Source organism: Leopardus geoffroyi, chromosome C3, assembly GCF_018350155.1.
Source record: "Leopardus geoffroyi isolate Oge1 chromosome C3, O.geoffroyi_Oge1_pat1.0, whole genome shotgun sequence".
Lineage (NCBI taxonomy): Eukaryota > Metazoa > Chordata > Mammalia > Carnivora > Felidae > Leopardus > Leopardus geoffroyi.
Window position 1 is genome coordinate 105,664,978 of NC_059338.1, and position 24,914 is coordinate 105,689,891.

The window sequence follows — 24,914 nt, forward strand, 5'->3', positions numbered from 1 at the left end:
TAGATGGGAAGGAACCTAGTGATCCGAGTACACGCAAAGCAAGCAGCCGTGTGCCATTCCACAGAAAACAGGACTCGCAGGTGGTCAGGATGAGGATCTGTTGGGTCAGTAGATGGGAGTTTTCTGTACGATAGAAAGATGGGGCAGGCCAAAGCCGGTGCCAGAGCTTTTGTGACCTGAGTATGTACCCAGCCAGACTGCCTCTCCTGACTTGGGGGGAAGACGCCGTCCAGGAGTTTCGTCATGTTGACCAACAGGGGCTGACCCCTAAGACAGAAAGGTTAATCTTTGTGAGATGGAGCTTAAAGGGGCCCATGGGACAGGAACTTATTTGGGCAGGTAGCTTACCCCAGACCTACCATGTACGTTCATCCCTGCATTAGTTACCTGGGACAACTTACTAAATACCTTCATAACCTTAAATACAAAACAAAATTTGGAGATAGCCATTGTCATTCACTCACGCATTCATTTTTGCCTCTTGAGCCAGTACTGGTGACAGCTTCTCGCTGGCAGAAAAACCCAGGTGCCCATGACATAGACATTTCCATGAGCAAGTGCACTGCATACAGAAAAGAGTTAAGCCCTTTCGTAATTGCTACAGTAGATGGCGAAAGGAGAAGTGTGAAGGGTGAAACTTAGATGTCCAGAGGAGGGAGCAGTCCCACCTGACAGTGGAGGTGAGGGATCACAACACGGAGAAAATGGCATTTGAACCAGGGAGTGAGGATAAGCAGCTTTTGGCAGGATGTTTGTGGCAATGGGTATTGCATGAGTTTTTGTGCAGAAGTATTTGATTTTTTACTCGTGGTTTTTTTTTTTTTTTTTTTTTTTTTTTAATTTTTTTTTTAACGTTTATTTATGTTTGGGACAGAGAGAGACAGAGCATGAACGGGGGAGGGGCAGAGAGAGAGGGAGACACAGAATCAGAAACAGGCTCCAGGCTCTGAGCCATCAGCCCAGAGCCTGACGCGGGGCTCGAACTCGCGGACCACGAGATCCTGACCTGGCTGAAGTTGGACGCTTAACCGACTGCGCCACCCAGGCGCCCCTACTCGTGGTTTTTATTGACGGTGTCTTTTTTTTTTTTTTTCCAAGGTTATTTATTTATTTATTTTGAGAGAGATGGAGACAGAGAGAATCCCAAGCAGACTCTGTGCCAGCACAGAGCCCGATGCGGGGCTCAATCCATGAACCGAAACCTGAGCCGAAACCAGAGCGGAAACCAAGAATTGGACACTCAACTGACTGAGCCCCCCTGGAGCCCCTCCTATTGATTGATGTCTGTAATCAAAGTGTAAATAACTTTGTTAAGAGTAGTGATTGTGCATTACACTTCTTTGACGTCTGTGCTGCTTCTACACATATCCAGAATGAATGTCCATTCTTTCCACAATTTCTCCTCAGAGACTCTTCTAACAAAACCCTTCCTCTAGGCTTTTATCCGTCATTCTTGTGGTCAAATCATATCCATCTTGTAAGACCACCTTCCCCTTTTTTTTCCTGGTGAGAAAGGACTCTACTGCTCTCTAATGCCTATTTATAAAGCTGAACCACAAGCAATTATTTCTGTAGATCAAAAATGGTCAAATATTGACAATTTTATATGGTTCAACCTAATATATTCTCTTCTACTGAATGCACTCACTTGGTCTCACTTTGTACTGCTTCCCATTATCAGAGTTTAAATTACCTTGTTTCTTTCTTTCTTGGCTTTCCCCCTGCCTACCCCCGACTCCCAGCAGATGTAAGCCCCATGGGAGTAAGAAAGGTAGTGTCTTATCTTCACTGTAACCCTATCTCCTAGCAAATGTAGGCGTTCAATATTTGTTTAATGAACAAATAAATGCCCCAGGGTTTGGACATTAAACAAATTTTATCCAGCCTTGGGATTGGGTGAGTCTTTCCAGGCCTCACTGAGCTCCAAAAGCTAAGTTGTTGGGTACATTAGGTCAGTGGTTCCCAAAGCTGGCCGCTCATGAGAGTGGCCTTCAGAAAGTGTTAAAAATACAGATTCCAAGGTCCACTCCAGACCAATAGAATCATGATAGTGAGGAGGGGTTAAAAGAAAACAGGTATTTTTGCCTCTGAAGATGACTCTTAGATAGTCACTGAAACAGGTGTCAGCTGTCAGCCTGCACTTGGGAGCTGCCGGACCCCCTGAAGTCATCGGGAGAGGACCATATCTGTCTTGCTTGCAACCTGTCACTGCCAGGTTCCCGATACATGGCACAATGGTTAGCACATGGCAAACAGCAATGATCAATTGTTGGCTGCATATTGAAGGGCTTTTCCATTTCTGAGGGGCATCTTAAGCTGCCAAGCCCCATTCGGTTATCCGAAAGGGGTCTTACGTGGATTGACCTTGAGAGTTTTTTAGGGTCAGGGTACCTGGGCAGTTCAGTTGGTTGAACATCCTACTGGGGCTCAGGTCATGATCTCACGGTTTGTGAGTTTAAGCCCCATGTCAAGCTCTCTTCTGTCAGCACAGAGCCTGCTTTGGATCCTCTGTTCCCCTCTCTCTCTGGCCCTCCTGGGCTCACGCCCTCTCTCAAAAATGAATAAACATTTTAAAAAATTATTTTAAATTTTTTTAATTTAAAAAAAGAGAGTTTTTTTAGGGTCTCCTTGGGCTCCCAAACTTGAGATGCTTATATATTTATGACAGTGTGTAATAAGCCACATGTCACTGGGCACTTTAACCTCTCTGAGCCTTAGACTCCTCTGTGAAATAAGGGTATTGGGTTCAAAAAGACCACTAGTGTCCTCTTGGACTTTACCTTGCTTTCCTTAATGACTCCCCTAGTTACTAACTATGTGACTCTGGGCAAGAGATTTATCTCTTGCTGAAGTTTCTGTAACCCCATCCTCTCACCCTCCACTGTAGGATTGTAAGCGTCCCCCTTCCCCCCCAAGAGCAGAGACCTTGCCTCTCCATTGCATCTACCCACAATACTTAGTGCTTGGCATACACTAGTCACTCAGTAAATCAGTCTTTGAATGAATGATAGAGACTTTTTAAAAATGCAATGAGAAGGTAATTAAAAACTGTACATATCAACCCGAATTCACTGCACTGCTAGAGGAAGTATACAGTGACACAACCACTTTTCTTTCCTTTTTTTGAATAATAAATTTATTAAGGTATAATTAATATATCATAAAGTTAACCGTTTTAAAGTGTAAATTCAGTGGTTTTTACTATTTCACAGAATTGGGCAACCAGCACTAATCTAATCCCAGAACATTTTCACCATTCCCACCCCCACCCCCCACCCCCGCCCAGTAACCCGGGGTCCATTAGTTGTCACTTTCCATTTTCTCCTCCTCCCAGGCCCTGGCAACCACTCGTCTACTTTCTGTCTTTGTGGATTTGCCTCTTCTGGACACGTCAAGTGAATAGAAATGTGCAATATTTGGTCTTTTGTGTCTTCTGGCTTCTTTCACTTATCACAGTGTTTTCAGGGTTCATTCTAGCTGTGGCAGGTATCAGTGTTTCATTCCTTTTTATAGCAAATAATATTCTATTCTGTTGATATGCCACATTTAACTTATCCATTTATCAGTTGATAGACATTTGAGTGGTTTCCACTTTTTCTCTATTAGGAATAATGGTACTATGAACATTTGTGTACAAGATTTTATGAGGACATAAGTTTGGGGACATACCTAGGAGTAGTCTTATGGTAACTGACTTTTTGAGTAACTGTCAAAACTGTCGAACTGTTTTCCAAAGTGACTGCTTCATTTTACAATCCTATCAACAATGCATGAGGGTTTCCATTTCTTCATGTCCTCTCCAATGTTCACGGTTGTTTGTCTTTTTTGTTTTCACCATCCCAGTGGAAGAGAAGTGTTATTTCAGTGCAGGTTTGATTTGCATGTCTCTAATGACTAAAGATGTTGAGCATCTTTTCATGTGCTTATTGGCCATTTGTATATATTCTTTGGAAAAACATTACTCACATCCTTTGCCTATTTTTTTTTTCCTCAAGATTTAAACATTTTTTATTTGCCAGTATGGTGTATGGTTTATCTGCGTCTGGAAGCTTGACTTCATTTAAGACAACTCAGTGCTCTCTGATAGTCTTTTTTTTTTTTTTAATCTTTTAGAGAGAGCATGAAGAGGGGGAGGAAGAGGAGAAGAGTGGGGGGAGAGAGGGGAAGAGAGAGAGAGAGAGAATCCCAAGCAGGGATAGCTGATAGCTATCAGCTGATAGCAAGGAGCACAAAGCAGGGCTCAATCCATGACCTTGAGTCATGACCTGAGCCAAAATCAAGAGTCAGATGCTCAACCGACTGAGCCACCCAGGTGCCCCCTCTTTGATAGTCTTCACTCCTAATCTGAGCTTTAATTGTTCAACCTTCAAAATCTTTTTTTTTTTTTTTTAATGTTTATTTATTGTTGAGAGACAGAGAGAGTGCAAGCAGGGGAGGGGCAGGGAGAGGGACACAGAATTCAAAGGAGTCTCCAGGCTCTGAACTGCCAGCACACAGCCCAACTCAGGGCTCAAACTCACTAGCCGTGAGATCATGACCTGAGCCAAAGTTGGATGATTAACTGACTGAGCCACCCAGGTGCCCCCGCCTTCAAAATCTTTATTTTCCTGTAGTTTCCAGACTCAGCTCTGTGATGGAACAATCAGGAGTAAAACACTCTGCCTTTTTCTGCTATGTGTTACCATTTCTACATCTTCACAAACCTGGCTTTATCCTTTCTCATTCTTCTTTCATAAACTGTAGCTCATTACAGCCTTTTCTTTCCCTTTATCCATTTGTAAATTGGATTTTGTCTTTTTATTGTTGAGTTGAAAGATTTTTTATATATTCTGGATGCTAGTCTCATATCAGATAAATGACTTGCAAACACTATCTCCCATTCCGTGGATTGACTTTCTACTTTCTTCATGGTGTCCTTTGGAGTACAAAAGTGTTAAATTTTAATGAAGTCTAATTTATCTACTTTAAAAATTGTATGTGCTTTTGTTGCTAAAAAACAATTGTCTTATTTGAGGTTACAAAGATGTACTCATATCTTTTCTGCTAAGAATCTTAAGGCTTTAGCTCTTACATTTAGGTCTATGTTCTATTTTGAGTTAATATTTCTGTATGGTGTGAGGTAGAGCCATTTTTCTTTTCTTTTTTTGTAGTTTAATGGTTTTATTAACACAAATGTGACGTGCACATAAGCTGTCTGTCTATTCATTTTCTTGCTGTGCAGCCTGGCATTGGGTTGGGTGACTCTGACAGCCAGCTGGGATGCTCTTTCCGCAATGGCTTTGTGGTTCTTGGAGGAGACACTGTGAACAATCTCTGCACAGTAAGATCTGTTACACGTCAGCAGCACTTAAACTCCTTGATATTGTGGACTAGGAACTTCCAGAAGACACTGGGAAGCATGTGCCTTGTTTTCTTGTTGCTACCATAACCAATGTTGGGCATCAAGATCTGGCCCTTGAATCTTTCGCACACCCTATCGTCAATGCCTCTGGGTTTCAGCCAGTTGCGCTTAAGTTTGACATATAGGTCTGACGTGCCAGATGAACTTCTTGGTCCTCTTTTTAACAATGTTGGGTTTCACCAGAGTCAGCCATGATGCAAAGTAATGGATGGCTGCCACCTCCACAGGCTGAGCCATTTTCTTTTTAAAAAATCTTCCTATAATGATATAGAAAAGTACACAAAATAAAAATGTATAGCTAAATAGATCACCATAAAATGAACATCCTGTAACCAATATCCAGGTCAGGAAATAGAACATGGTTAGCATTCCAGAAGGTCCTCTGGTGCTGCTTCCCAATCAATATCCTCCCTTCCCCATGAAGTATCTGCTACCGTTTAAAGTAATCTCTTGTTTGCTTTTCTTAGTTTTACTACCTCAGCATGCATCCCCAACAATACAGCTTGACTTTGCTTATTTTTGAAGCTCATATCAATGGAACTATACCATCTCTGACTTTTACTTAACATTTTTTTTTGAGATTTATTCAGGTTTTGCAAGTAACTGTAGCTCATTCATATTTATTGTTGTATGATGTTACTTTGCATGAACATACCATAATATTTTATTTTTTTAAGTTTGTTTATTTATTTTTAAGAGAGCCAGTAGGGGAGAGGCAGGGAGAAAGGGAGAGAGAAAGAATCCCAAGCAGGCTCTGCACTGTCAGAGTAGAGCCTGATGCAGGGCTTGAACTCATGAACCGTGAGATCATGATCTGAGCTGAAATCAAGAGTCAGACGCTTAACCAACTGAGCCACGCAGCTGCCCCATAGTATTCTATTTTTGATGGTCATTGAAATTGTTTATAGTTTGGAGCTTTTATAAATAGTGATGCTATGAACATTATTTTTCTTGTCTCTTGGTACACTGTGCATGAACATATATTGAATATATAGCTTAGAGTGGAATTATTAGACATGTGTATGCTTCACCCTCACAGAGAATGACAGTTTTACAAGGTGATTGTTATCAGTCAGTTAAAGCTCTCACTAGCTGTAAATAGAGTCCTTATTCCACACTGTCCCCCGACCAACACTTTTTATTACTGTGAACAGTTTATTTATTCATTTATTTTTTATTTAAATCCAAGTTAGTTAACATATAGTGTAAAAATGATTTCAGGAATAGAATATAGTAATTCATCACTTATATATAAACATCCAGTGCTCATTCCACCAAGTGTTCTCCTTAATGCCCCTCTCCCATTTAGCTCATCCCCCCACCCAACACCCCACCATCACCAACACTTTTTATTGTCTATTTGATTACAGTCATCCTGGAGGGTGTTTAGTAGTATTTCATTGTGTTTTAATTTGCTTTTCCCTCATGACCAATGAGGTTGAGCACCTTTTCATATGTTTATTGCTCATTTGAATAAGTGAGCCTTATTTGTATTTCTTCAGAAGAGTGCCTATTCTGGTCTTTTGCTCATTAAAATATTTTTTGGTACTCTCTGTTTTACTTTACTATGTAATTTCTAGGAATTTAAAAATATATTCTGGTTGTGAGTCCTCTGTTAGTAATATGTATGCAAATATCTTCTTTCATTCTGTGGCTTATTTTTTCAATTCTTTTTTTTTAATTTATTTTTTATTTTATTTTATTTTATTTTTTTTCAACGTTTATTTATTTTTGGGACAGAGAGAGACAGAGCATGAACGGGGGAGGGGCAGAGAGAGAGGGAGACACAGAATCGGAAACAGGCTCCAGGCTCTGAGCCATCAGCCCAGAGCCCGATGCGGGGCTCGAACTCACGGATCGCGAGATCGTGACCTGGCTGAAGTCGGACGCTTAACCGACTGCGCCACCCAGGTGCCCCTATTTTTTCAATTCTTAATGTTGTCTTTTTGATGAACAGAAATTCTTAATTATAGTATAGTCTAACATAATGATCTTTTTTCTTTATGATTAGAGCTTATATGTCCAGTTTAGGAAATCTTCCTCTATCCTAAGGTCATATATATATCCTTTTATATTCTTAGAGATTTTATTATTTGCCTTTTACATGCAGATCTACAGTCTACCTGGATTTTTGTGTATGATGTGGGTAGGGGGTTAAGTTTAATTTTTTCATTTTTTTTTTTTTTTAATTTTTGAGACAGAGAGAGACAGAGCATGAGCAGGGGATGGGCAGAGAGAGAGGGAAACACAGAATCTGAAACAGGCTCCAGGCTCTGAGCTGTCAGCACAGAGCCCGACACGGGGCTTGAACTAGCAAATCGCGAGATCATAACCTGAGCCGAAGTTGGACACTCAACTGACTGAGCCACCCAGGCGCCCCTAAGTTTAATTTTTTTAAAAATAATGATTTCCAATCATCCCAGCACAACTTATTGCATACTTTTCTTTCCAAACTTCTCTAAAGTGCCTATGGTGTTAAAGTCATGTGTTTATTAACCTTTGGTCAATGTCTGTGCTATTTATTATTTCATTGATTTCTTTGTTTCTCCTTACATTTCCATATAAGTTTGAAAAACAATTTGTGAAGTTCCACTGGGGTGGAGAAAAAAGTGTCAGAATTTTGAGATGATGCTAAAACTACAGATGAGGGAAGATTTACAACTTCGCCATGTTAGTTGTACTAGCCCATGAGCATGGTATATTCCTCCATTTATTTAGACCATCTTTGATTTCTTTCAAAAATATTTTAAAGTTTCTATGTAGAGGTTTTTACACATATCTTTTTGAATTTGTTCTTAGATACTAGATATTTTATAGTTTTTATATTAAATGTATTTACAAATTTTCATTTTCCTAATTCTTTTTGGTTTTTTGACATATAAAAACAGCTCAAGTTTTGTTGGACATTAACCTTATTTCTGATTATTTTGCTAAACCTGCTTATTCTAATTTTTTATATATTAAAATATGTCCTGTGAAAATAATGATGCTTTTATATCTTACTTTCTAAAACCTATATATATCCTTTAAGAGATGAACAGGTTTTATTGGGCTCAGATCAGAAGTCTGTGAGTCTTGAGGACCTCTGTTTATTTGCTGGTTTTCTTCCCTATGTTGTCCTTGGCCTGTTTGAGCTACTCCTTCTGTAGTGAACCTTGGCCTCACTGTACTTCTTCTTCTCCAGAGTGGCTGTCAACATTTGGTACTTCTGGTCAACCTCGTAAGTCAGGTGCCTCAAGTAGACAAACTTATGTGTGGGCTTCAGACACACAGATTTAAGGAAAAATAATCACTTGCTTTTTCTTGTCAAACATCTTGAGGTGTTCTAAAGTGGCCTGGAAATGCTCTATCTTGTGGGGCCACATGCATTGCACAATCTACCTAAAGATGTGCTTGGATATCCAGAAGTAGTAGGGACCATAGGATGGGTTGGTGTCTATGTGCTTGTGGAAGAAGTCCAAAGCCTGGTACCTCCCCCTAATTCTGTAGAAGTTGTCAGAAATGTTAATATTCTTATAGTGCATGACCACCACTTTCCAGTCCAGCACTACCTGCCTAGTCATTCTAGCCTCCAGGAGATCCTGTAGATGGTGTCAACCATTGATCACCAGCACTATCCCTCTGTTAACTTTGGCAGCTGCCTTGGAAAATTAATCCCTATAAAATTTTTTTCTTATCTTATTGCACTAGCTGGAACCCTAGTGCAATGTTAAAAAGGAGTGGTGAGAACAGACATTCTTGTTTCCAATGTTAGGGGGAAAACTCTCAACATTTCACCACTGTAGAAGATGTTTTCTGTAGGGTTTTTAGAAACATCCTTTATCAAATTAAAGATGTTTCCTTCTATTCATAGATTACTAAGGCATTTTCTTCATCAATAGTTATAAAATTTCAGCATTCTCTTTCTTTCTCTATTGAAATGATTTAATGATTTTTCTCCTTTCTGTTAATATGGTGAATCACATTTGTTGATTTCCATGTTAAATTATCCAACTTATTTATCATCCACTGTCCTTGCTATATATCCTGTTGAATTTGTTTTGCTGATATTTGTTTAAGATTTTTTCATAGACTTTATTTCTTAGAGCAGTTTTAGGATCTCAGCACAATTGAGAGGAAGGTACAGAATCTCCCATGTACTCACATGTATAGCTTTGTCTGTTATCAACATCCCCATACCACAGTAGTCTATTTGTTAAAACTGATGAATCTACACTGACATATTATTATCACCCAGAGTTCATACAGTACATTAGGATTCACTCTAGGTGTTGTACATTCTATCGGTTTAGACTGAAATTCTATTGGTTTAAAATGAAATGTATCCACCCTTAAGAGTATTATACAGAATAGTTTTACTACCTTAAAAATCCTTTGTTGCTTTACCTGTCCATCCCTCTCTCTACTAACCTCTGGTAACCACGGATCTTTTTACTGTCTCCACAGTTCTGCTTTTTCCAGAATGTCATATAGTTGGAATCATGGAGTATGTCACCTTTCAGATTGGCTACTTTCTCACTTAGTAGTATGCATTTACTATTCCTCCATATCTTTTCATGCTTGAAGACTCTTTTCTCTTTAGTGCTGAATAATACCCGTTGTGCAGATATACAACAGTTTACTATGCATTCACCTACTAAAAGACATCTTGGTTGCTTACAAGCCTTGGCAGTTTTGAATAAAGCTTCTATAAACACCTGTGTACAGATTTTTGTTTGGACATGAAATTTCAAGTCCTGTGGGTAAATAGCAAGGAGTATGATTACTGGGTCATATGTTAAGAGTATGTTAGTTTTGTACAAAACCACCAGACTGTCTTCTAAAATGGCTGTGCTATTTTGCATTCTCATTCTTGTTGCTCTACATTTTTGCCAGCATTTGGTATCAATGTTTTGGATTTTTAAGCCCCATTGTTTAACTCAGTCAACATTCATATACCTACATATTTTCTTCTCTTTTCATACTTTTTCATACCTTTATGCCTATCTGAGCTTACACTGGGGAATCATTTTCCTTTTGCTTAAACAATACTCTTTAATATGGATTGACTGCCAAAAATTTCTCACATTTCTTTTTCTTTCTTCCTCTCTCCTTTTTTGGAAATGTCTTTATTTTTCTTTCATTCTTTGGCCTTAGGAGTATGCTTTGCCCATGAGTGTGGAAGGCGTAAAGTGTCAGGGATTTAGCCCAGGAACAATCCTCAACCACTGAGGTATGGAGTTGATGGATAAATACCTCTAGCTTCCTCCCTACTCAGTGAGATAATTCTGAGATGTGTTGCCCCACTGTCTCTCAGATTGTCCCCAGTGGGATTGCATTCCTGTTGCCCACAGTGGTAAAACATGCATCAGCCCATCTTTCATTGAGCTTTCCCCCTTTCCTGTCTCATATCTCTGTTCATTTGTTTTGAAAAGGAAAATTAGTCCAAATTATTAGAAAAGAACCCTCCTCCCCCTGGTCTTCTTTTCTGGGTTGTATTGCACTTTGATGCTTCAAAGAGATTCTGCTTGAACCCTGCTTCTTGCCATTCTCTATCTGTATTCCCTCCTCCCCTAGGTGATGGGCTTGCAAAACTCCATGCCTTTATTCTTGTTTTTCTGTCTGCAAAGTGGGACCCACTAACGTGTTGGAGCTCTGCAAGAGGAAAATTTTCCCTAACATGCCAGCCTGGGATAACAAAAAGATTGCAATGCCAAGATGGTCATCGAAGACCAAATGTGCAGTTTCAATAAGTGAGAAAATTGGCCTTCACCCGTGAAAGTAAGTCTCAGAACTAGGAGACTAGGGGTGAGTAAATCAAGGAAACAGAGTAGAAGAACAATGAAAAGACGAAAAAAGACAGATTTGGAAGAAATAAGCAATGTGTGGGTGTGGTGTGGAGTTTGTTCAGGGGCAAATATAAAATGAGTGAGCTTAAGCTAGATATTTTATTTGCCCCGAACATTTTTGAAAGCTCAGCTTTAATGACTTTTCTTAATTGTCTTGGCTTGAATCACTTCCTCCGTTAACTTCCATAGCACTCTTATTGCATTTATCATATCACATTTTTCCTATGGCTTTGAATAATCTGTTCCTTTTAAATTATTAACTGGATGGCAGCTGTGGTATAGTGGCAAGAGCAATGTAATCGGAGTTAGATGACCTGGGTTTAAGTCTCAGCTTCAACACTTAACTGCACATCAGTGTTCTCATCTATATAATGGGGATATATTATTTACCCCACAGTGCGTTGAATATTAAAAGACGTAAGTATATAAAGTCATACATAGTGAACACTGTTGACTAATAAAAGCTTCCATTTGCTGAGCCTACCAAGTGTTATGAACTGCTCTAGGTGCTTGACAAACACTATCTTATCTAGACCTCATCACAACCCTATGTAGATCTGTTACTATGGGATATTTTACTGATGAGAAAAAAGACATTATGAGAGGCTAAATAATTTAAGCAAGGTCACATAGTTAAGTACCACAAACAGGACACAAATCCAGTTCTGTCTAGCTCTAAAACTAGCAGTGTCCGTTGGTCTACCCTGCTTCCCTTCTGCTTATGAGGACTAAATACCAGCCTTGAAATCACTTTTTAGTCTAAACTAATCTGGGCCAATTTTGAAGCTGGTGACCTACAAAACTGTTCCATTATCTGTCTCAAGGGGGTACCTACTCTATCCTGATTTATAAATAAATTTTCATATATTTTGCTCAAAAGAAATTCCTAAGCAAAACTGTGCAAATGCAATGCATTAACAGAAAAATAGGGATATTTTACCTTAAGAACTTTTCCCAGGACCCCCGATTTAATGAACATCTACACAAATTGCAGACGGAGCTTAATGTTTTTACTCTGCTTTGAAAGGGGTACTTGATTTTTTGAAGGTGCTATGGAAGCCTTTGAGAAGAAAGCTATGAACTGGTTCCTTAGAAAAAAGGAGTTCCCTAGAAAAAAAGATCCATTCAAGAATTTGCCGTATGACCCAAATGATCATGAATTGAAGAACACCTTTGTAGAAGAGGTATTTTTCATTAAACTCATGAATCATTTAAATCAGTAAATTAGTGGAAATTTCCATTTTGTTTTTGTGCGAGTGATGGTGTTGCTGGGGACATTGGGGAGACTAGGGTGATTAAAGAAGTTGCTGCAAAGTCAGTTCTCTGATCCTACGATAGGACCTTCTGGAAAGGTCCTTACATAACTACCTTACTTCTCCAATAAAAAGCTGTGCATTTCTCGCCCCTTAACTGATTTTGCACTTCCACTTTAAATGTAATTGCAGATGAAGGACTGGAAACAACAAAAACCCCCTAAAGGTCCGCAGAATAATTAGGGCTGCCCGAGGGAAATCAGAGCGAGAAACGCAGGAGCCCCTCTTCCTCCCACCTCCCCGGGGACGCACACTTAGCCTCCCTCCCAGACTTCTTCCCCGCCCCAGCGGGCTCCCCTCCGCCTCCTCCTTCCCTAACACGTGCTCTCCGGAACACTCACTCGGGAGCTATCCCACCCCCCAGAGGGCTGGGCTCGGGGCCGAACGGACCAATCCGCACGCGCCTTACAGCGCCGTGGCCCGACAACGTTGAGCCGCCCAATCGAAAGGGCCTTACCGCCCGTTTCCCGGAGCCCCGCCCCCTCGCAGCCGTGCCCCCGCCCGCCGGTCTCCTCCCTCCACCTCCTCCTCCTCCCGTTCGCCCCTCCCCCGCCGCTCGGGAGCGGAGCCTGCGAGACGGAGAAACTGGGGCAGAAGTGAAGATGGCGGCGGCGGTGCTGGCGGCGGTGGTGGCGGCGGCTTCTCGCCAGTGACGCGCGGTGCGGGCTCATCTCCTTCCCCACCTCCCTAGTCCGGACCCCGTCCGCCGCCGGGACCACACCGTCCCCGCAGCCCGCAGCCCGTCCCTCTCCTCCCTCCCCAGTCGCCCCCTCTCCCGACGCCCGGTCGCCGGCGGCGGCGGCGCGCCCGGGTCCCGGCCGCCGGCCTCGCACTCCAGCGCGCTGTCGCCGCGGGAGCGGGTGGCGTGTTGATCCGCCCCGCCGGACCGCCGGGCGGCGGACACACGCCCGGCAGGGAGGCGGCGGCGGCCCCTGCGCATTTGCTTCCCTCCATTTGGGGACTGGGAGGCGGCGGCGGCAGTGGGTATTGGGGAGGGGAAGGGGGTTGGGGGGGTGGGCGAGAGCGGGAGGGGGCCGTCCTCGGGAGGAGGACTAGAAGGAAGCACCATGACGTCCATCCATTTCGTGGTTCACCCGCTGCCGGGCACCGAGGACCAGCTCAATGACAGGTAATAGGGCCGGCGGGCTGGCGGGCGGGCGGGGGGAGGGGCGCCTCCCCGCCCTCCCCTCCCCCACGGGGCCGCGCCGCGGCGGGCGCCGGTATTTACGCGCAGGCCGGCCGGCTGGCGGGGGGGGTCTTCACTGCTCCCATCTAGGCCCCTTACGGGGCAAACTTCTGGTCCCGGGGGCTCGGGGTCGCGGGGGGAGCTCGGTGTGGACGGTGCCCGCGGTGTAGACGGGAAAAGCGCGCTGCAACCTTTTCCCTCCCCCCCCACCCCACCCCCCCGTCTCCCAACGAGGAGCCGCGTTTAACTCGGCGGAGATTGGTGGGGGGGGAATCCGGCTCCCGGGGGGGGGGCGGGCTGTAATTACCGCCCGGCCCAGGCCCGAGGAATCCATATTAGTCAAAGTTGAATTGAGACAGACAATGCGGATGGGGGATGGTGGAGGTAAAAAGAGAGGGAAGAGGAGAAGCGGGGCGAGGGGCCCCGGGGTAGACTGGGTTCGCCCGGGTCCCCGGGAACTGTGTCCGGTGGGGAGATCTGGACCTGCCAAGCCTAGAGATCCCGGGGGAGGGGGAGGCTGATTCCTGGCAGATCGCGGGGGTGGGGGTTGGGGGGGGGTAAGCGCCATGATTATTGTTATTATTATTAAATTTGAGCTCCTGCAGTGAGGTTTGCCCGCCCCGGGAGGGGATGAATTCAGGCGGGGGTGGGGAAGTGGATTGGATTCCCTTTGCTCTCCTTCTTCCGAAACGGGTCTGGTAAGCTCCTTCTCCCAGCCCCTATGGTGCGAGCTTTTTTGTTTCCTTTTTTATTCTAATGATAGTGTTTTCCGGAGTTGTAAATTTGACAGCTGAAAACCGTGCGTAGAGTCTAAGGAAAACTCTTACGTTTGCAGTTCGCAATGCTGCTTTCTTAAGCTGTAAATTTCTGGGATGGGTTGCTTTGGGTGGAGGAGGAATTATGATTTTTTTTTTTTTTTTGTCTTTAATAAGAGGGCTGTTTTGGCTGTGTGGATTCCTCCCTTTGCCTCCTCCACCGTTCCCTGCCAGTTTAGGATATTGAATTGCAGGGCCACATGCTCTCAGGGAACTAAGATAAAGCAGGAAAAGTTCCTTCACTGTTGCAAAACAGAGACTCGGAGAAGGTTGAGGGAGGCCTCCATTAAAGTAAGTCTTAGAATTTAGGACTCTGATCTGATGATGGGCTGATAAATATGGGGCCAGAAAGTGGGGCATTTTAAGCTTCCCTCTCCCCCGATAATATAAGTTGCTTTCTACTTCTTTTGAGTATAAAAGGCCATTTGGACCCGAGTTTAGAAGTTAGGTATGATTTTTGCTAAGTGACTGGGTGACATAAGTTGCGTGACGCCCTGTTTGTCGAGCGCTTCCCGGAGGGAGGAAGAGGCCTAACTTGCTAAGATACTGGCCTTGGTCTCCGAGTATCTATCCGCCTCAGGTGCGGGGGACAGCTTCTCATCGGCAAGCTGGCCACTCAGTTTGTGGCACTGGGTTCAGATTTGTCTAATCTTTGCTGTAGCTATATTGTATTAACACATTTGTGCAACTTTTGAAATCCTTTCTGAAAATATTAGCCATTTGGAGTTGTCACATAGTTCCTTTAAACACCGAAATAAGTTTTGCCATTTATTTTGACGTTTTATGTGATCCTTACTCTGATTTTATTTCATTAGAGATAGAGATCTTTTTTAAGATTTTAACATAAGATTTTTTGGTAAATTTTGGAACCAGGCTGGTAGTGAGGATAGCTCTACTGTCATTCATAGAACAAAGTTGATGGTGCTTGTAGTGTAACTTGGCTTGTGACTTAGAAAATTGAACCAAGCAGGAGAGAAGTAGGCCATGTTTTCTATATTAGTCCTGCTTTATATATACCAAGAATCCTGACTAGCTTACTCAGTTGACTGTGCATGCCAAAACCTATTTTGCAGTTGTCTTGGGCACTTTGATTCATTTTTGAGCATTCCTTTTGCTTCAGCTTGTCTGAGAAATTTCCAAGTAATGTATCCTTTTTAAAGCTACCTTTTTTTTTTTTTTTTTTCTTCCCATTTTTGGGGTAAACAAGTAGTCTTGTTTTTGATTCCTGTAATGTCAGTATACAATATTAAGAATATTTAGGTCATCTTGAGTTTTCATTTCATGAAATAGAAGTGGATTTGATTTAGTTTATAAAATGTGTGCATCGAGGTGGCAGATAATTTGACAAATAGGAAACTGTCATCCGTAAAATTTGGGGGACATAGTTGTGTCTGGTAGCAGTAAAGAATGGTTTGTTGAGATTTGTGAGGACAGCATTTGAGACAGGCATGCACTCTTGATGGAGCTGACTTAGGATGGAGCTGTTCTGTGTCTCCCCTTCTAAAGGAAGGATCCTTTTTGCTGCCTAGTTGCGGAGTAACAGGACCAGAATATTGCTGCATTGCTTGAGAAACATCTGTTTACAAAACAAACTGGCCTTCTGGAGTCTTTTAACTGGAATCAGAAGCTCAGGATGTTTTCATCTTTAGATAAAATCTTTACCAAGATTAAGTTTTGGTAGTAGAAAAGAGTGTACTACTCTAGCTTGACTTTTATATGAGAAATGTTGTCTGTAACAGCAATGAAGTGATAAATGATAGTTTAGGATGAAAAATAAGTAGACTTTATTCTGTATATGAAAAGCAGTAAGATTGGACAGGGAGTGTGATACTGCAAATAAATTGCTGAGTTAAAACATATGGGGCCTCAAAACATCAATATTTCCTTCTCCAAATAAGTTTTCTTTAGAAAATAGCCACATCCTGTTAAAAATAAAATATTCTGTTCAGTGTAATGGTGTGATGTATCAAATATCTAAAAGGTACTTAGCATAAAAAAAAAGTGTGCTTTTTTTCTTTGCCTTTTCAAAGTGCTGATTCTTTAATAGTCTTTGTATATCGGGTTAAAATCTTTGATTATTGCCCTGGGACACCAAATAATGAATGTAGTTGGTGAATATGGGTGGGGGTGGCTAGGGCGGAGAAGAGGAATTCAGAGAGCCTGGGATGTTGGTTGTGGTTTCCCAGAGTGATTACAAGGTTCCTGGTGCTGAGTGGCTGGCCCTATGCAAATATTCACTGTTGAATTGAAACCATCCCTGCTCATATACTTTTGTGACATTCTGATTTTCTCTCTAGTGAATTTCTTGAGTTAGTGCTATGTTCCTGCTTAAGTCATTGTTTCAGAGAAACAGCAAAAGGATACCAAGAACATGGTTCTGCTGTGGAGACCGAGGGAAGGGCTGGAAATGCCTGCTCACTAAGATCTCCCTAAGTGCCAAAAAAGTCCCATAGACTGGTCTTTCACTAATGAGTTGAGAAAACAGGCCCAGAGATTCACAGAATTTATCCAGGGGCACACAGTGGGCTACTGACAGATGAGGTCCACATGACGGGTCTTTTTTTTTTTTTTTTTTTTAAAGTCCAGATCTCTTTCCACTTTTCCACATAGCCTATATTCTGGGATATTCCTGCCTTCTGAGGTATTGCAGCCTTAGAACAGGCATCTGTCTTAGAGTTTTGATTTCCCCTTCCTCTCAAGTCCTCCTTTCACTTATGCCTTTTGTCAGGTGGCTGACCCTCTTAACCCTTTCCTAGAACTAGCCTAAGAGAGGCCTTTTTAAGGTGATGTGGGTATGCCATGACTTGTCCCTGTCCTGAATTAATCCTCAGGATGTAGGTTCGTTACGATAGGAACCAGTTCTCATTGTTTGTCTCTGCGGAATTTTCCTGTGAGCTTTGCTTTTTTGGCATTGTAATGTGTTGTGCAATCAAACAGTCTTGGTTGAGATTGTCATATCAAAAGGGTTTTTCTTTAAGGAGCTTCCCCTTCAGGGGCTGTAAGGCTGCCAGGTAAGATAATACAGAGAGGAGTCTGAAATGTGGAATTCTTAAATCTGGGTTTGTTTCAGCCAGGCTACTTAACATGGGTGGGTGAGTCATTTAACCACTTAGAACCTTACTCCCTTGTGTCTCCCTCTGCCGCCAGCACCTCAGTCTCTAAATCAGGCATAGTACCCATCTCAGGGTTGGTGAGAAACAGCTGAGATAGTGGGTAGGAAAACAATTATAATGTAGGTTCTGTGGAAAATATGAAGAGATGGTTACTTTTAACTGCTTCTGTGTGTCGTCTGAATTTCACATAGAAAAGCAGGAAATCAAAGGGATTGCTCTAGAATGTCCTTAGCATTGATACAAAATCCAGACCCTTAGTCTTAGATCGCTGTTTCTCAACTGGATGCTGTTTTGCCTCCCCGGGGTATATCTGGCAGTGTTTGGCGATACTTTTGATTGTCACCGCTGGGGCATTGCTACTGGCCTCTAGTGGGTAGAGGCCAGAGATGCTGCTAAACGTCGCGCAGTGCACAGTACAGCTCCCGCACCAAAGACTTACCCTGGCCCAAATTCTAGTTGTGCTGAGGTTAAGAAATTCTGTCCTCGATTATCTTGAATTTATGTAGAGGTAAAAATAAATAGAAATGACTTTTGTGAAGAAAAATCCCAGCATTGCAGTTGTTAGTCTTATAATGTGACTATTTACAATTAAAATGAAAAAGTCAGTTCCTTGGTAACACTAGCCAGATTTCAAGTGCTCTGTAACCACATGTAGCTAGTGGCCACCCTATAGGACAGTGCAGATACATATCCGTGCCTTTATCACTGAAAGTTGGCTTGGACAACAGTGAAGTAGAAAGTGCTTTTTTGCACAGGCCATTGGCATTTAGTAAGTGGTCCTGATTTTCATTAGGAACTGTTGGGTTTTAAAGACTCAGGGTATTCTTGCCCTCTCAGTAGGAGCTTGAAAATGTGCCAGGGGTTACATGGAGGTGAATGAAGGTTGTGATGGGCAGATGTCATAATGGTCGAAAGCTGTCTGAAATTTCAGTACGCTACACCAAAAAACACAAGTATTAGTCTGTGTGGGATAGAGCATCACATCACCAGACCAGAGGGGAAGCTCACTGTTTATTTATTGATCAATTATTGAGATTGTTACCCAGACACAGTAATACTAGAGGACTGTGCTGGGGAAGTACAGGCAAGTTTAACTGAAATGATTAAATGAAGTTGATTAAGGAAAAGTAAGATAAAGACAGTGTATGAAATAGCCAAACAAAGTATTGAAAATCAAAACATACAGTGGCAAACCAATTTTATAAATCAAGAAATCAGTGACTAAATCGCAGGCTTAGGAGTAAACAGACACATTTGTGAAGGAAATTACACAGTACACGGAAGTGCAACTGGGAGTAATGGGGTGAATTTTAAGAGAGATCAGGCTTTTTCCCTAGCAATTAGGTTATTTAGGAAATAGTTTCTGAAGGAAAGTTGAATCACTGAAGGCTGTGTCAGATTGCACTTCAGTAGGGGCGCCTGGCTGGCTCAGTCTGTAGAGTACGAGACTCTTGATCTCAGGGTTGTAAATTTGAGCCCCACGTTGGATGTAGCGATTACTTAAAACAATAAAATCTTAAAAAAAAAAATTACGCTTCAGTAGATACTATGGGGTGTATTGAAGGAAGCAGTTTTATATTGCAGGAGGATTTACTTATGTCTTCTTTCCCCCATTTTTATCATATCTACTTCTAATAAAGAAACTCCAGTTGTGGTCTGTATTTCTGTCATTTTGCCACCTTGGCATCCTAAGTAAATGAAAACGGCCTCTCCTAGCTCTGTGTGATTGTGAATTGTTGATTGATTATTATACTTGATTTTTAACTTTTACTCTGAAAATTATTTTTAATCTTCGTATTATGGAGAATTTCAAGCATATACAGAAGTAGAGGCAATAGGATGATGAACACACGTGTATAACAGTTATCACATAATCTTAGCACTTACCAAATCCGTGGCCAGTTTGGTTTCAACACTCTCCCCGTCAGATAATTTAATCGATAATATCTTCAGTATGAATCTCAAAGATGAAGGCTTTAAAATTTTTTTTAATGTTCATTTATTTTTGAGAGAGAGAGAGAGAGAGAGAGAGATAGAGCACAAGCAGGGAAGGGCAACAGCATCTGAAAGCAGGCTCCAGGCTCTGAGCTGTCCACACAGAGCCCCATGTGGGGCTTGAACTCAGGAGCCGTGAGATCATGACCTGAGCTGAAGTCGGAACCTTAACCACTGAGCCAGCCAGGTGCCCCTCAAAGATGAAGACTTTAAAAACACCCACACACCGAAAACAATTCCTTAATATTAAAATTCAATTTGTTTAGATTTTTCTATTGGCACATAAATGCTTCTTTTTCTTTTTTTAAAAGTTTATTCGTTTAGAGAGAGAGCACAAGTTGGGGAGGGTCAGAGAAAAGGGGAGACAGAATCCCAAGCATGCTCTGCAGCATTGGTGCAGAGCCCGATGTGGGGCTTGAACTCCCGAGCTCTGAGATCATGATCTGAGATCAAGAGTCCGATGTTTAACTGGGACTGCGCCACCCAGGTGCCCAAATGCTTGTTTTTCATTGACAGTTTTACACGATAAAACTAAATGGGTTGTAACAAGTTACAATATTTGACATTTTTTGTAAAGATTTTCTTTTTATTTTATTTATTTATTTATTTATTTTTAATTTTTTTTTTTTCAACGTTTATTTATTTTTGGGACAGAGAGAGACAGAGCATGAACGGGGGAGGGGCAGAGAGAGAGGGAGACACAGAATCGGAAACAGGCTCCAGGCTCTGAGCCATCAGCCCAGAGCCCGACGCGGGGCTCGAACTCACGGACCGCGAGATCGTGACCTGGCTGAAGTCGGACGCTTAACCGACTGCGCCACCCAGGCGCCCCAAAGATTTTATTTTTAATAAAATTTACTTAAATTTTTATTTAAGTACTTAAACTCGAACTCACAACCCCAAGATCAAGAGTCACATGCCCTACCGACTAAGCTAGCCATGCACTCCAAACTGACATTTTTAAGAATAAGACAATATTTGTGTGGATTGTGGCCTTAGAAGGAGGGGTAGTATCACGCTGGGAATCTTAAGGTTCCTTGTAGCTTGATGCTGGCACTTCATAAACTCCCGTGGTAGCATTGTATTAGCAGTCACTCGTAATGGTTATATAATGAGATTCTTGAAATTAAACTTGAGCGATTTTCTGCAGGGCACACTGAGGAATAATATTAAGTCATGTGGAACTTTGCAACGTTCTTCTAAGTTAATGTATAGAAGTGAGACTTAATAAGTTGAACTTGGCTATAAGAAATTATTGTTTCATATTTCATATTATTTCATATTTCTTGATTGAATCAATGTTGTGGTTATAAACCTCTTGAAAATGAGAATTATGGTGAGTTCTTAGATAACTGTTTTGTGACAGTCTCGTTTTTTCAGGATATTAAATAAGGTGTTAAATTTTAATGTTATTTTAAGGGTAAAGAAGACACAATTTTTCTTGCCTGTGTGGCAAAAGTAATGTTATTTGTTTAGTTTCTGATGTATCATTTACCTTAATGAAGTGCTTTCAACTTTCTCTACTTTTAACTTGTAAATTGGCTTTATTGAAGTATAACTGACATATACAGTATAACTCACCCATTTGAAATGTGCAGTTTGATGAGTTTCGACAAAGGTTTACAGCTGTGTAACCACCATAATCAAGAAAATGGAACATTCCATCACCCCAAAAAGTTCCCTAGTGACCCTTTGCATTCTTAGTCCCCTGTCTTGTTCCCACCCATGAAAAATGCTGTTCTGTATTCTCTAACTGTAATTTTGCCTTCTTTAGAATTTTGTAGAAATGGAATAGTGTGTGGCGTCTTCTGTTTAGCTCATGTAGCCTGTAGTAGTTTTTTTCCTTTTGTATTAGTGGTAGTATTTCATTGTTTGGATGTGCCACAGTTTCACAAATCTGTTTTTTTGCTGATGTAAATTTGGGTTGCTTTCAGTTTCTGCCTCTTCCTTAGTTTTTATTTATTTATTTTAAAAAATTGTTGTAAAAAACATTGTTGCAGAAGATAGGGAAAATATAGAAAATCAGTGTAAAAAGTCTAATAGTGGGGAGCCTGGATGGCTCAGTTGGTTAAGCGTCTGACTCTTGATTTTGGCTCATGTGGGGTTGAGCCCCGAGTTGGGTTCCATGCTATCAGTAGATAGCTATCAGCTATCCTTGCTTGGGATACTCTCTCTCTTGTCTCTCTTTCTTTGCATTGGTAGATCAATGGTGCTACCAGTGTTAATGTTTTGGTGGCTTTCTAGTCTCTTTTTCTGTACATAGAGATTTTTGTTTGTTTTTATAAAGTTGTAATCATCCTGGGTAAAAATTTTATGTACTTGAAGTTTTTTTGACTTTAGTATCTTAAAATGTTTTTCATACAAGAAAGCTAGTTATTGTAAGAAACTTACATCTCTTTTCTTTCTTTCTTTCTTTCTTTCTTTCTCCATCTTTCTTTCTTTTTTTCCATCTTTCTTTCTTTCTTTCTTTTCTTTCTTTTCTTTCTTTCTCTTTCTTTTTTTAAGTAGGCTTCATGCCCAGCATGGAGCCCAATATGGAGCTTGAACTCATGACCCTGAGATCAAGACCTGAGCTGAGATCAAGAGTCAGATGTTTAACTGACTGAGTCATCCAGGCACCCTGAAATCTACATTGTTCTTACAGCAAGTTTGTGTGTTAATTAAAAAAATACTTGTGTATATAAAGCGATGATATTTTAGAATCCATTAGTATTGATGGTATTCTAGATTGCATATAGAGCTATGACAGTGGGAGATAAGTCCAGTGTAGGGAGCATTGTGGATTGAATGAATAGATAGATTTTTATTTCCTTCCCTATCAGTTCAGGCTCCATTTTTTTGTGATTCAGAAGAAAAAGTATTGAGATCTACCATTTTAAAAAACTGGATTTGCTCCAGCATGAGTCTGCTGTTTCACAATTCAGGTGACAAGGTGTTCCAGATCTTTATGTGAACTCAGATACTAGATCTTCCTCACAGATGATCGAAACTCCAGAGATGGCCTGTGTGTGAGCAGCTCGAGACCTTACTTGTGGGCGTGGTGGAGATTCATTTAAGATGTTTTGTGACAGTCTGCTAGCTTTGATGTGAGAAGTGGGGGATGACTGATGTTTTAAGCCTTAAGAAAAGGCCAAATTTAAGATTAGGAAGTTAATAGGAAGACCATTAAGAAAGCAGAGACAGTATGGTAGGGTTATTTTAATACCTAAATTAGGAAAACAGAGTTCTCTGTGGGGCTTTGTGGGGAGAGGTATTGGGCTTTTGCAGCTCAATGTCTGTTTTCTTATTTTGTAAGAATGGCTTGTTTCTTGTCCAGAAGTAATTTGAACTAGTCCATATATTGCTCTGTATCATCATCTGCACGTAGGAAATCTACTTTGTCTTTAAAGGAAGCATCAAGTGATTGGTCTTAAATTGTAAACTAAGCAGGTTTAAACATTTTCTTAGCATGCTTGTGTTTCACCTGAAGTCTTCATCTCCTGTCAGAAATCCCGTAAGTGATTGTGTTTTCCTTCTTATCAGGTGTTCTGATTATTATGTGTAGATGGGGAGTAAGGGAGGGGCAGTGATGCTGTGGACAGCGTGCTCTTTCCTTTCCGCGGTTCCTCTTCGGGGAGGAAGTATAGGAACTACTTTTTCTTTGCCTCCTGCAGTCACCAGCAAGGGATGAATCCAAATTACGGCCACATGTTCCTCCTGATTCCTTGTTAGGTTTCTGTCACTTCTGAAGGGACGCAAAACCAGGACCGGGTGTCTTCCCCTGGGCAGGTTGGCAACCCAAGGTCTATCGGTCAGAGATGACGTGTGGGCTGATTTTCTTGGCAACAGCTGCTCATCTTTCTGCCACTCCAGAGAGCTGGAGGCTACTGAAGAATGCACACAGCACCTGCATCCAGACACAGAAGTCGTATGTGCTTAGCAGTCACCCCATATCATTCCAGAATGTTTCTGGTTTCACAAAACTCTTTTGAGTGGAGGGGCTAGGGTATTTTTTTCTTTTTCTTTTTCTTTTTCTTTTTCTTTTTCTTTTTCTTTTTCTTTTTCTTTTTCTTTTTCTTTTTCTTTTTCTTTTTCTTTTTCTTTTTTCCTCTAGGACCTCTTGACTCCTTAGGAGTCTTCTCCTTCCAAGAGAAGACTCTTTGGAAATGTAAAAAGCTTTTTCAGTTTTCATGAAGATTTGATCATTTGATGAATTCTGGGACATTCTTGAGGGGTGATAGCATGTGTTTTTTGGGTGTGGTGTTTTTTTTAATGATTTTTTTTTTTTTGAGATGGAGATTTTCTGACAACATTGAATTTTTATAAGAGTAACATAACCAAATTGTAGTAAAAACATTTGTGGCTTTTCTGAGTAAGTAGTGTTTTTCATGGTGTCTAAGTGGACCACCATCATCAGGAGCACAAAAGCTTAAGGATTACTGTATGAAAGGCTCCTGCTCACATTCCTTTGTATTTAAATTAAAATAACTGATGACAGCCGACAGAGCTCTGCTTGCCTAGCCCTTACTGCCTGCAGCCTTCCTTTCCCCCTCCGACTACTGCTGCTATAGCTATTGCTTGAGAGTAAGGTATTATCCTGCTCAACATTAGAGTAAATTGGTTTTTTTTTCTACAAATGAAATTTTAAAAAAGTTTGAGTACAGTTATACACATATTAGGTCCTCCCTACAACTATAAGACACCTGAGAGGGTAGCTTTAGGAAAACAAAAACACATGTCAATACTCATAGGGTTACAGTTCAGTGCGGAGAGTGAACCTGGTCCGGACCACTAGCAGACTTGGAAAGACTGGTAGGAGAGGTAGTCGAAGTTTAGCCTGTGCAAATATTTGCCCTGTGCTGCCAGCACAGAGTTTGACCATGGTGTTAGATTGGTCTTCCTTGTTCCGTAAATGTTTATGTGCTTCTCACCTTCAAACATTGTGCTAACCAAGGAGTAGGTTTCCCTTGGTGCAACAACTGTGATTTATTTGTTGCACCGACCCTTTTTGGAACTTTTGGGATGAGAGGCAGTTGGAACATTTTCTGGCTTATTGGGCAAGTTTGGAGAATAGTGAGGTGATAGATGAGTGGGCCCAGGGAGTGGCATCAGGTGACTGCCATGTATTTTTTTTTTTAACTGTTTACTTTGAAATAATTATAGACTCACAAGTAGTTGCAAAAATAGTGCAGAGGGCCTGTGTCCCCATAACCTGGCTTACCCGAATGGTAACATCTTGATCATATCAAGTATTTTTGACATCCTTGCAAACTATTAGAGATTT

General features: G+C 41.4%; 1 protein-coding gene and 1 long non-coding RNA gene across 12 annotated transcripts in view; both read left to right on the forward strand.

The window, feature by feature from the left end:
- The first annotated feature begins 1,192 nt into the window (after window positions 1–1,192).
- Window positions 1,193–12,584, forward strand: LOC123586965. The gene is made up of 3 exons (XR_006707042.1): window positions 1,193–1,282; window positions 10,958–11,188; window positions 12,277–12,584. It is a non-coding gene; the product is annotated as an uncharacterized LOC123586965 (long non-coding RNA).
- A 438-nt stretch (window positions 12,585–13,022) lies between these two features.
- The window catches only part of UBR5 (ubiquitin protein ligase E3 component n-recognin 5), a 139,150-nt gene continuing 127,258 nt past the window's right edge, over window positions 13,023–24,914 (forward strand). For 6 of the 11 annotated variants that reach the window (XM_045454019.1, XM_045454020.1, XM_045454021.1 and 3 more), the window contains exon 1: window positions 13,088–13,671. In XM_045454019.1, coding sequence (XP_045309975.1) covers window positions 13,610–13,671 — 62 coding nt within the window. In that variant the 5' untranslated portion in view covers window positions 13,088–13,609. Of the gene's footprint in view, window positions 13,672–24,914 lie in introns of all 11 variants that reach the window. The other 5 variants (XM_045454014.1, XM_045454016.1, XM_045454013.1 and 2 more) reach the window with 4 other exon arrangements.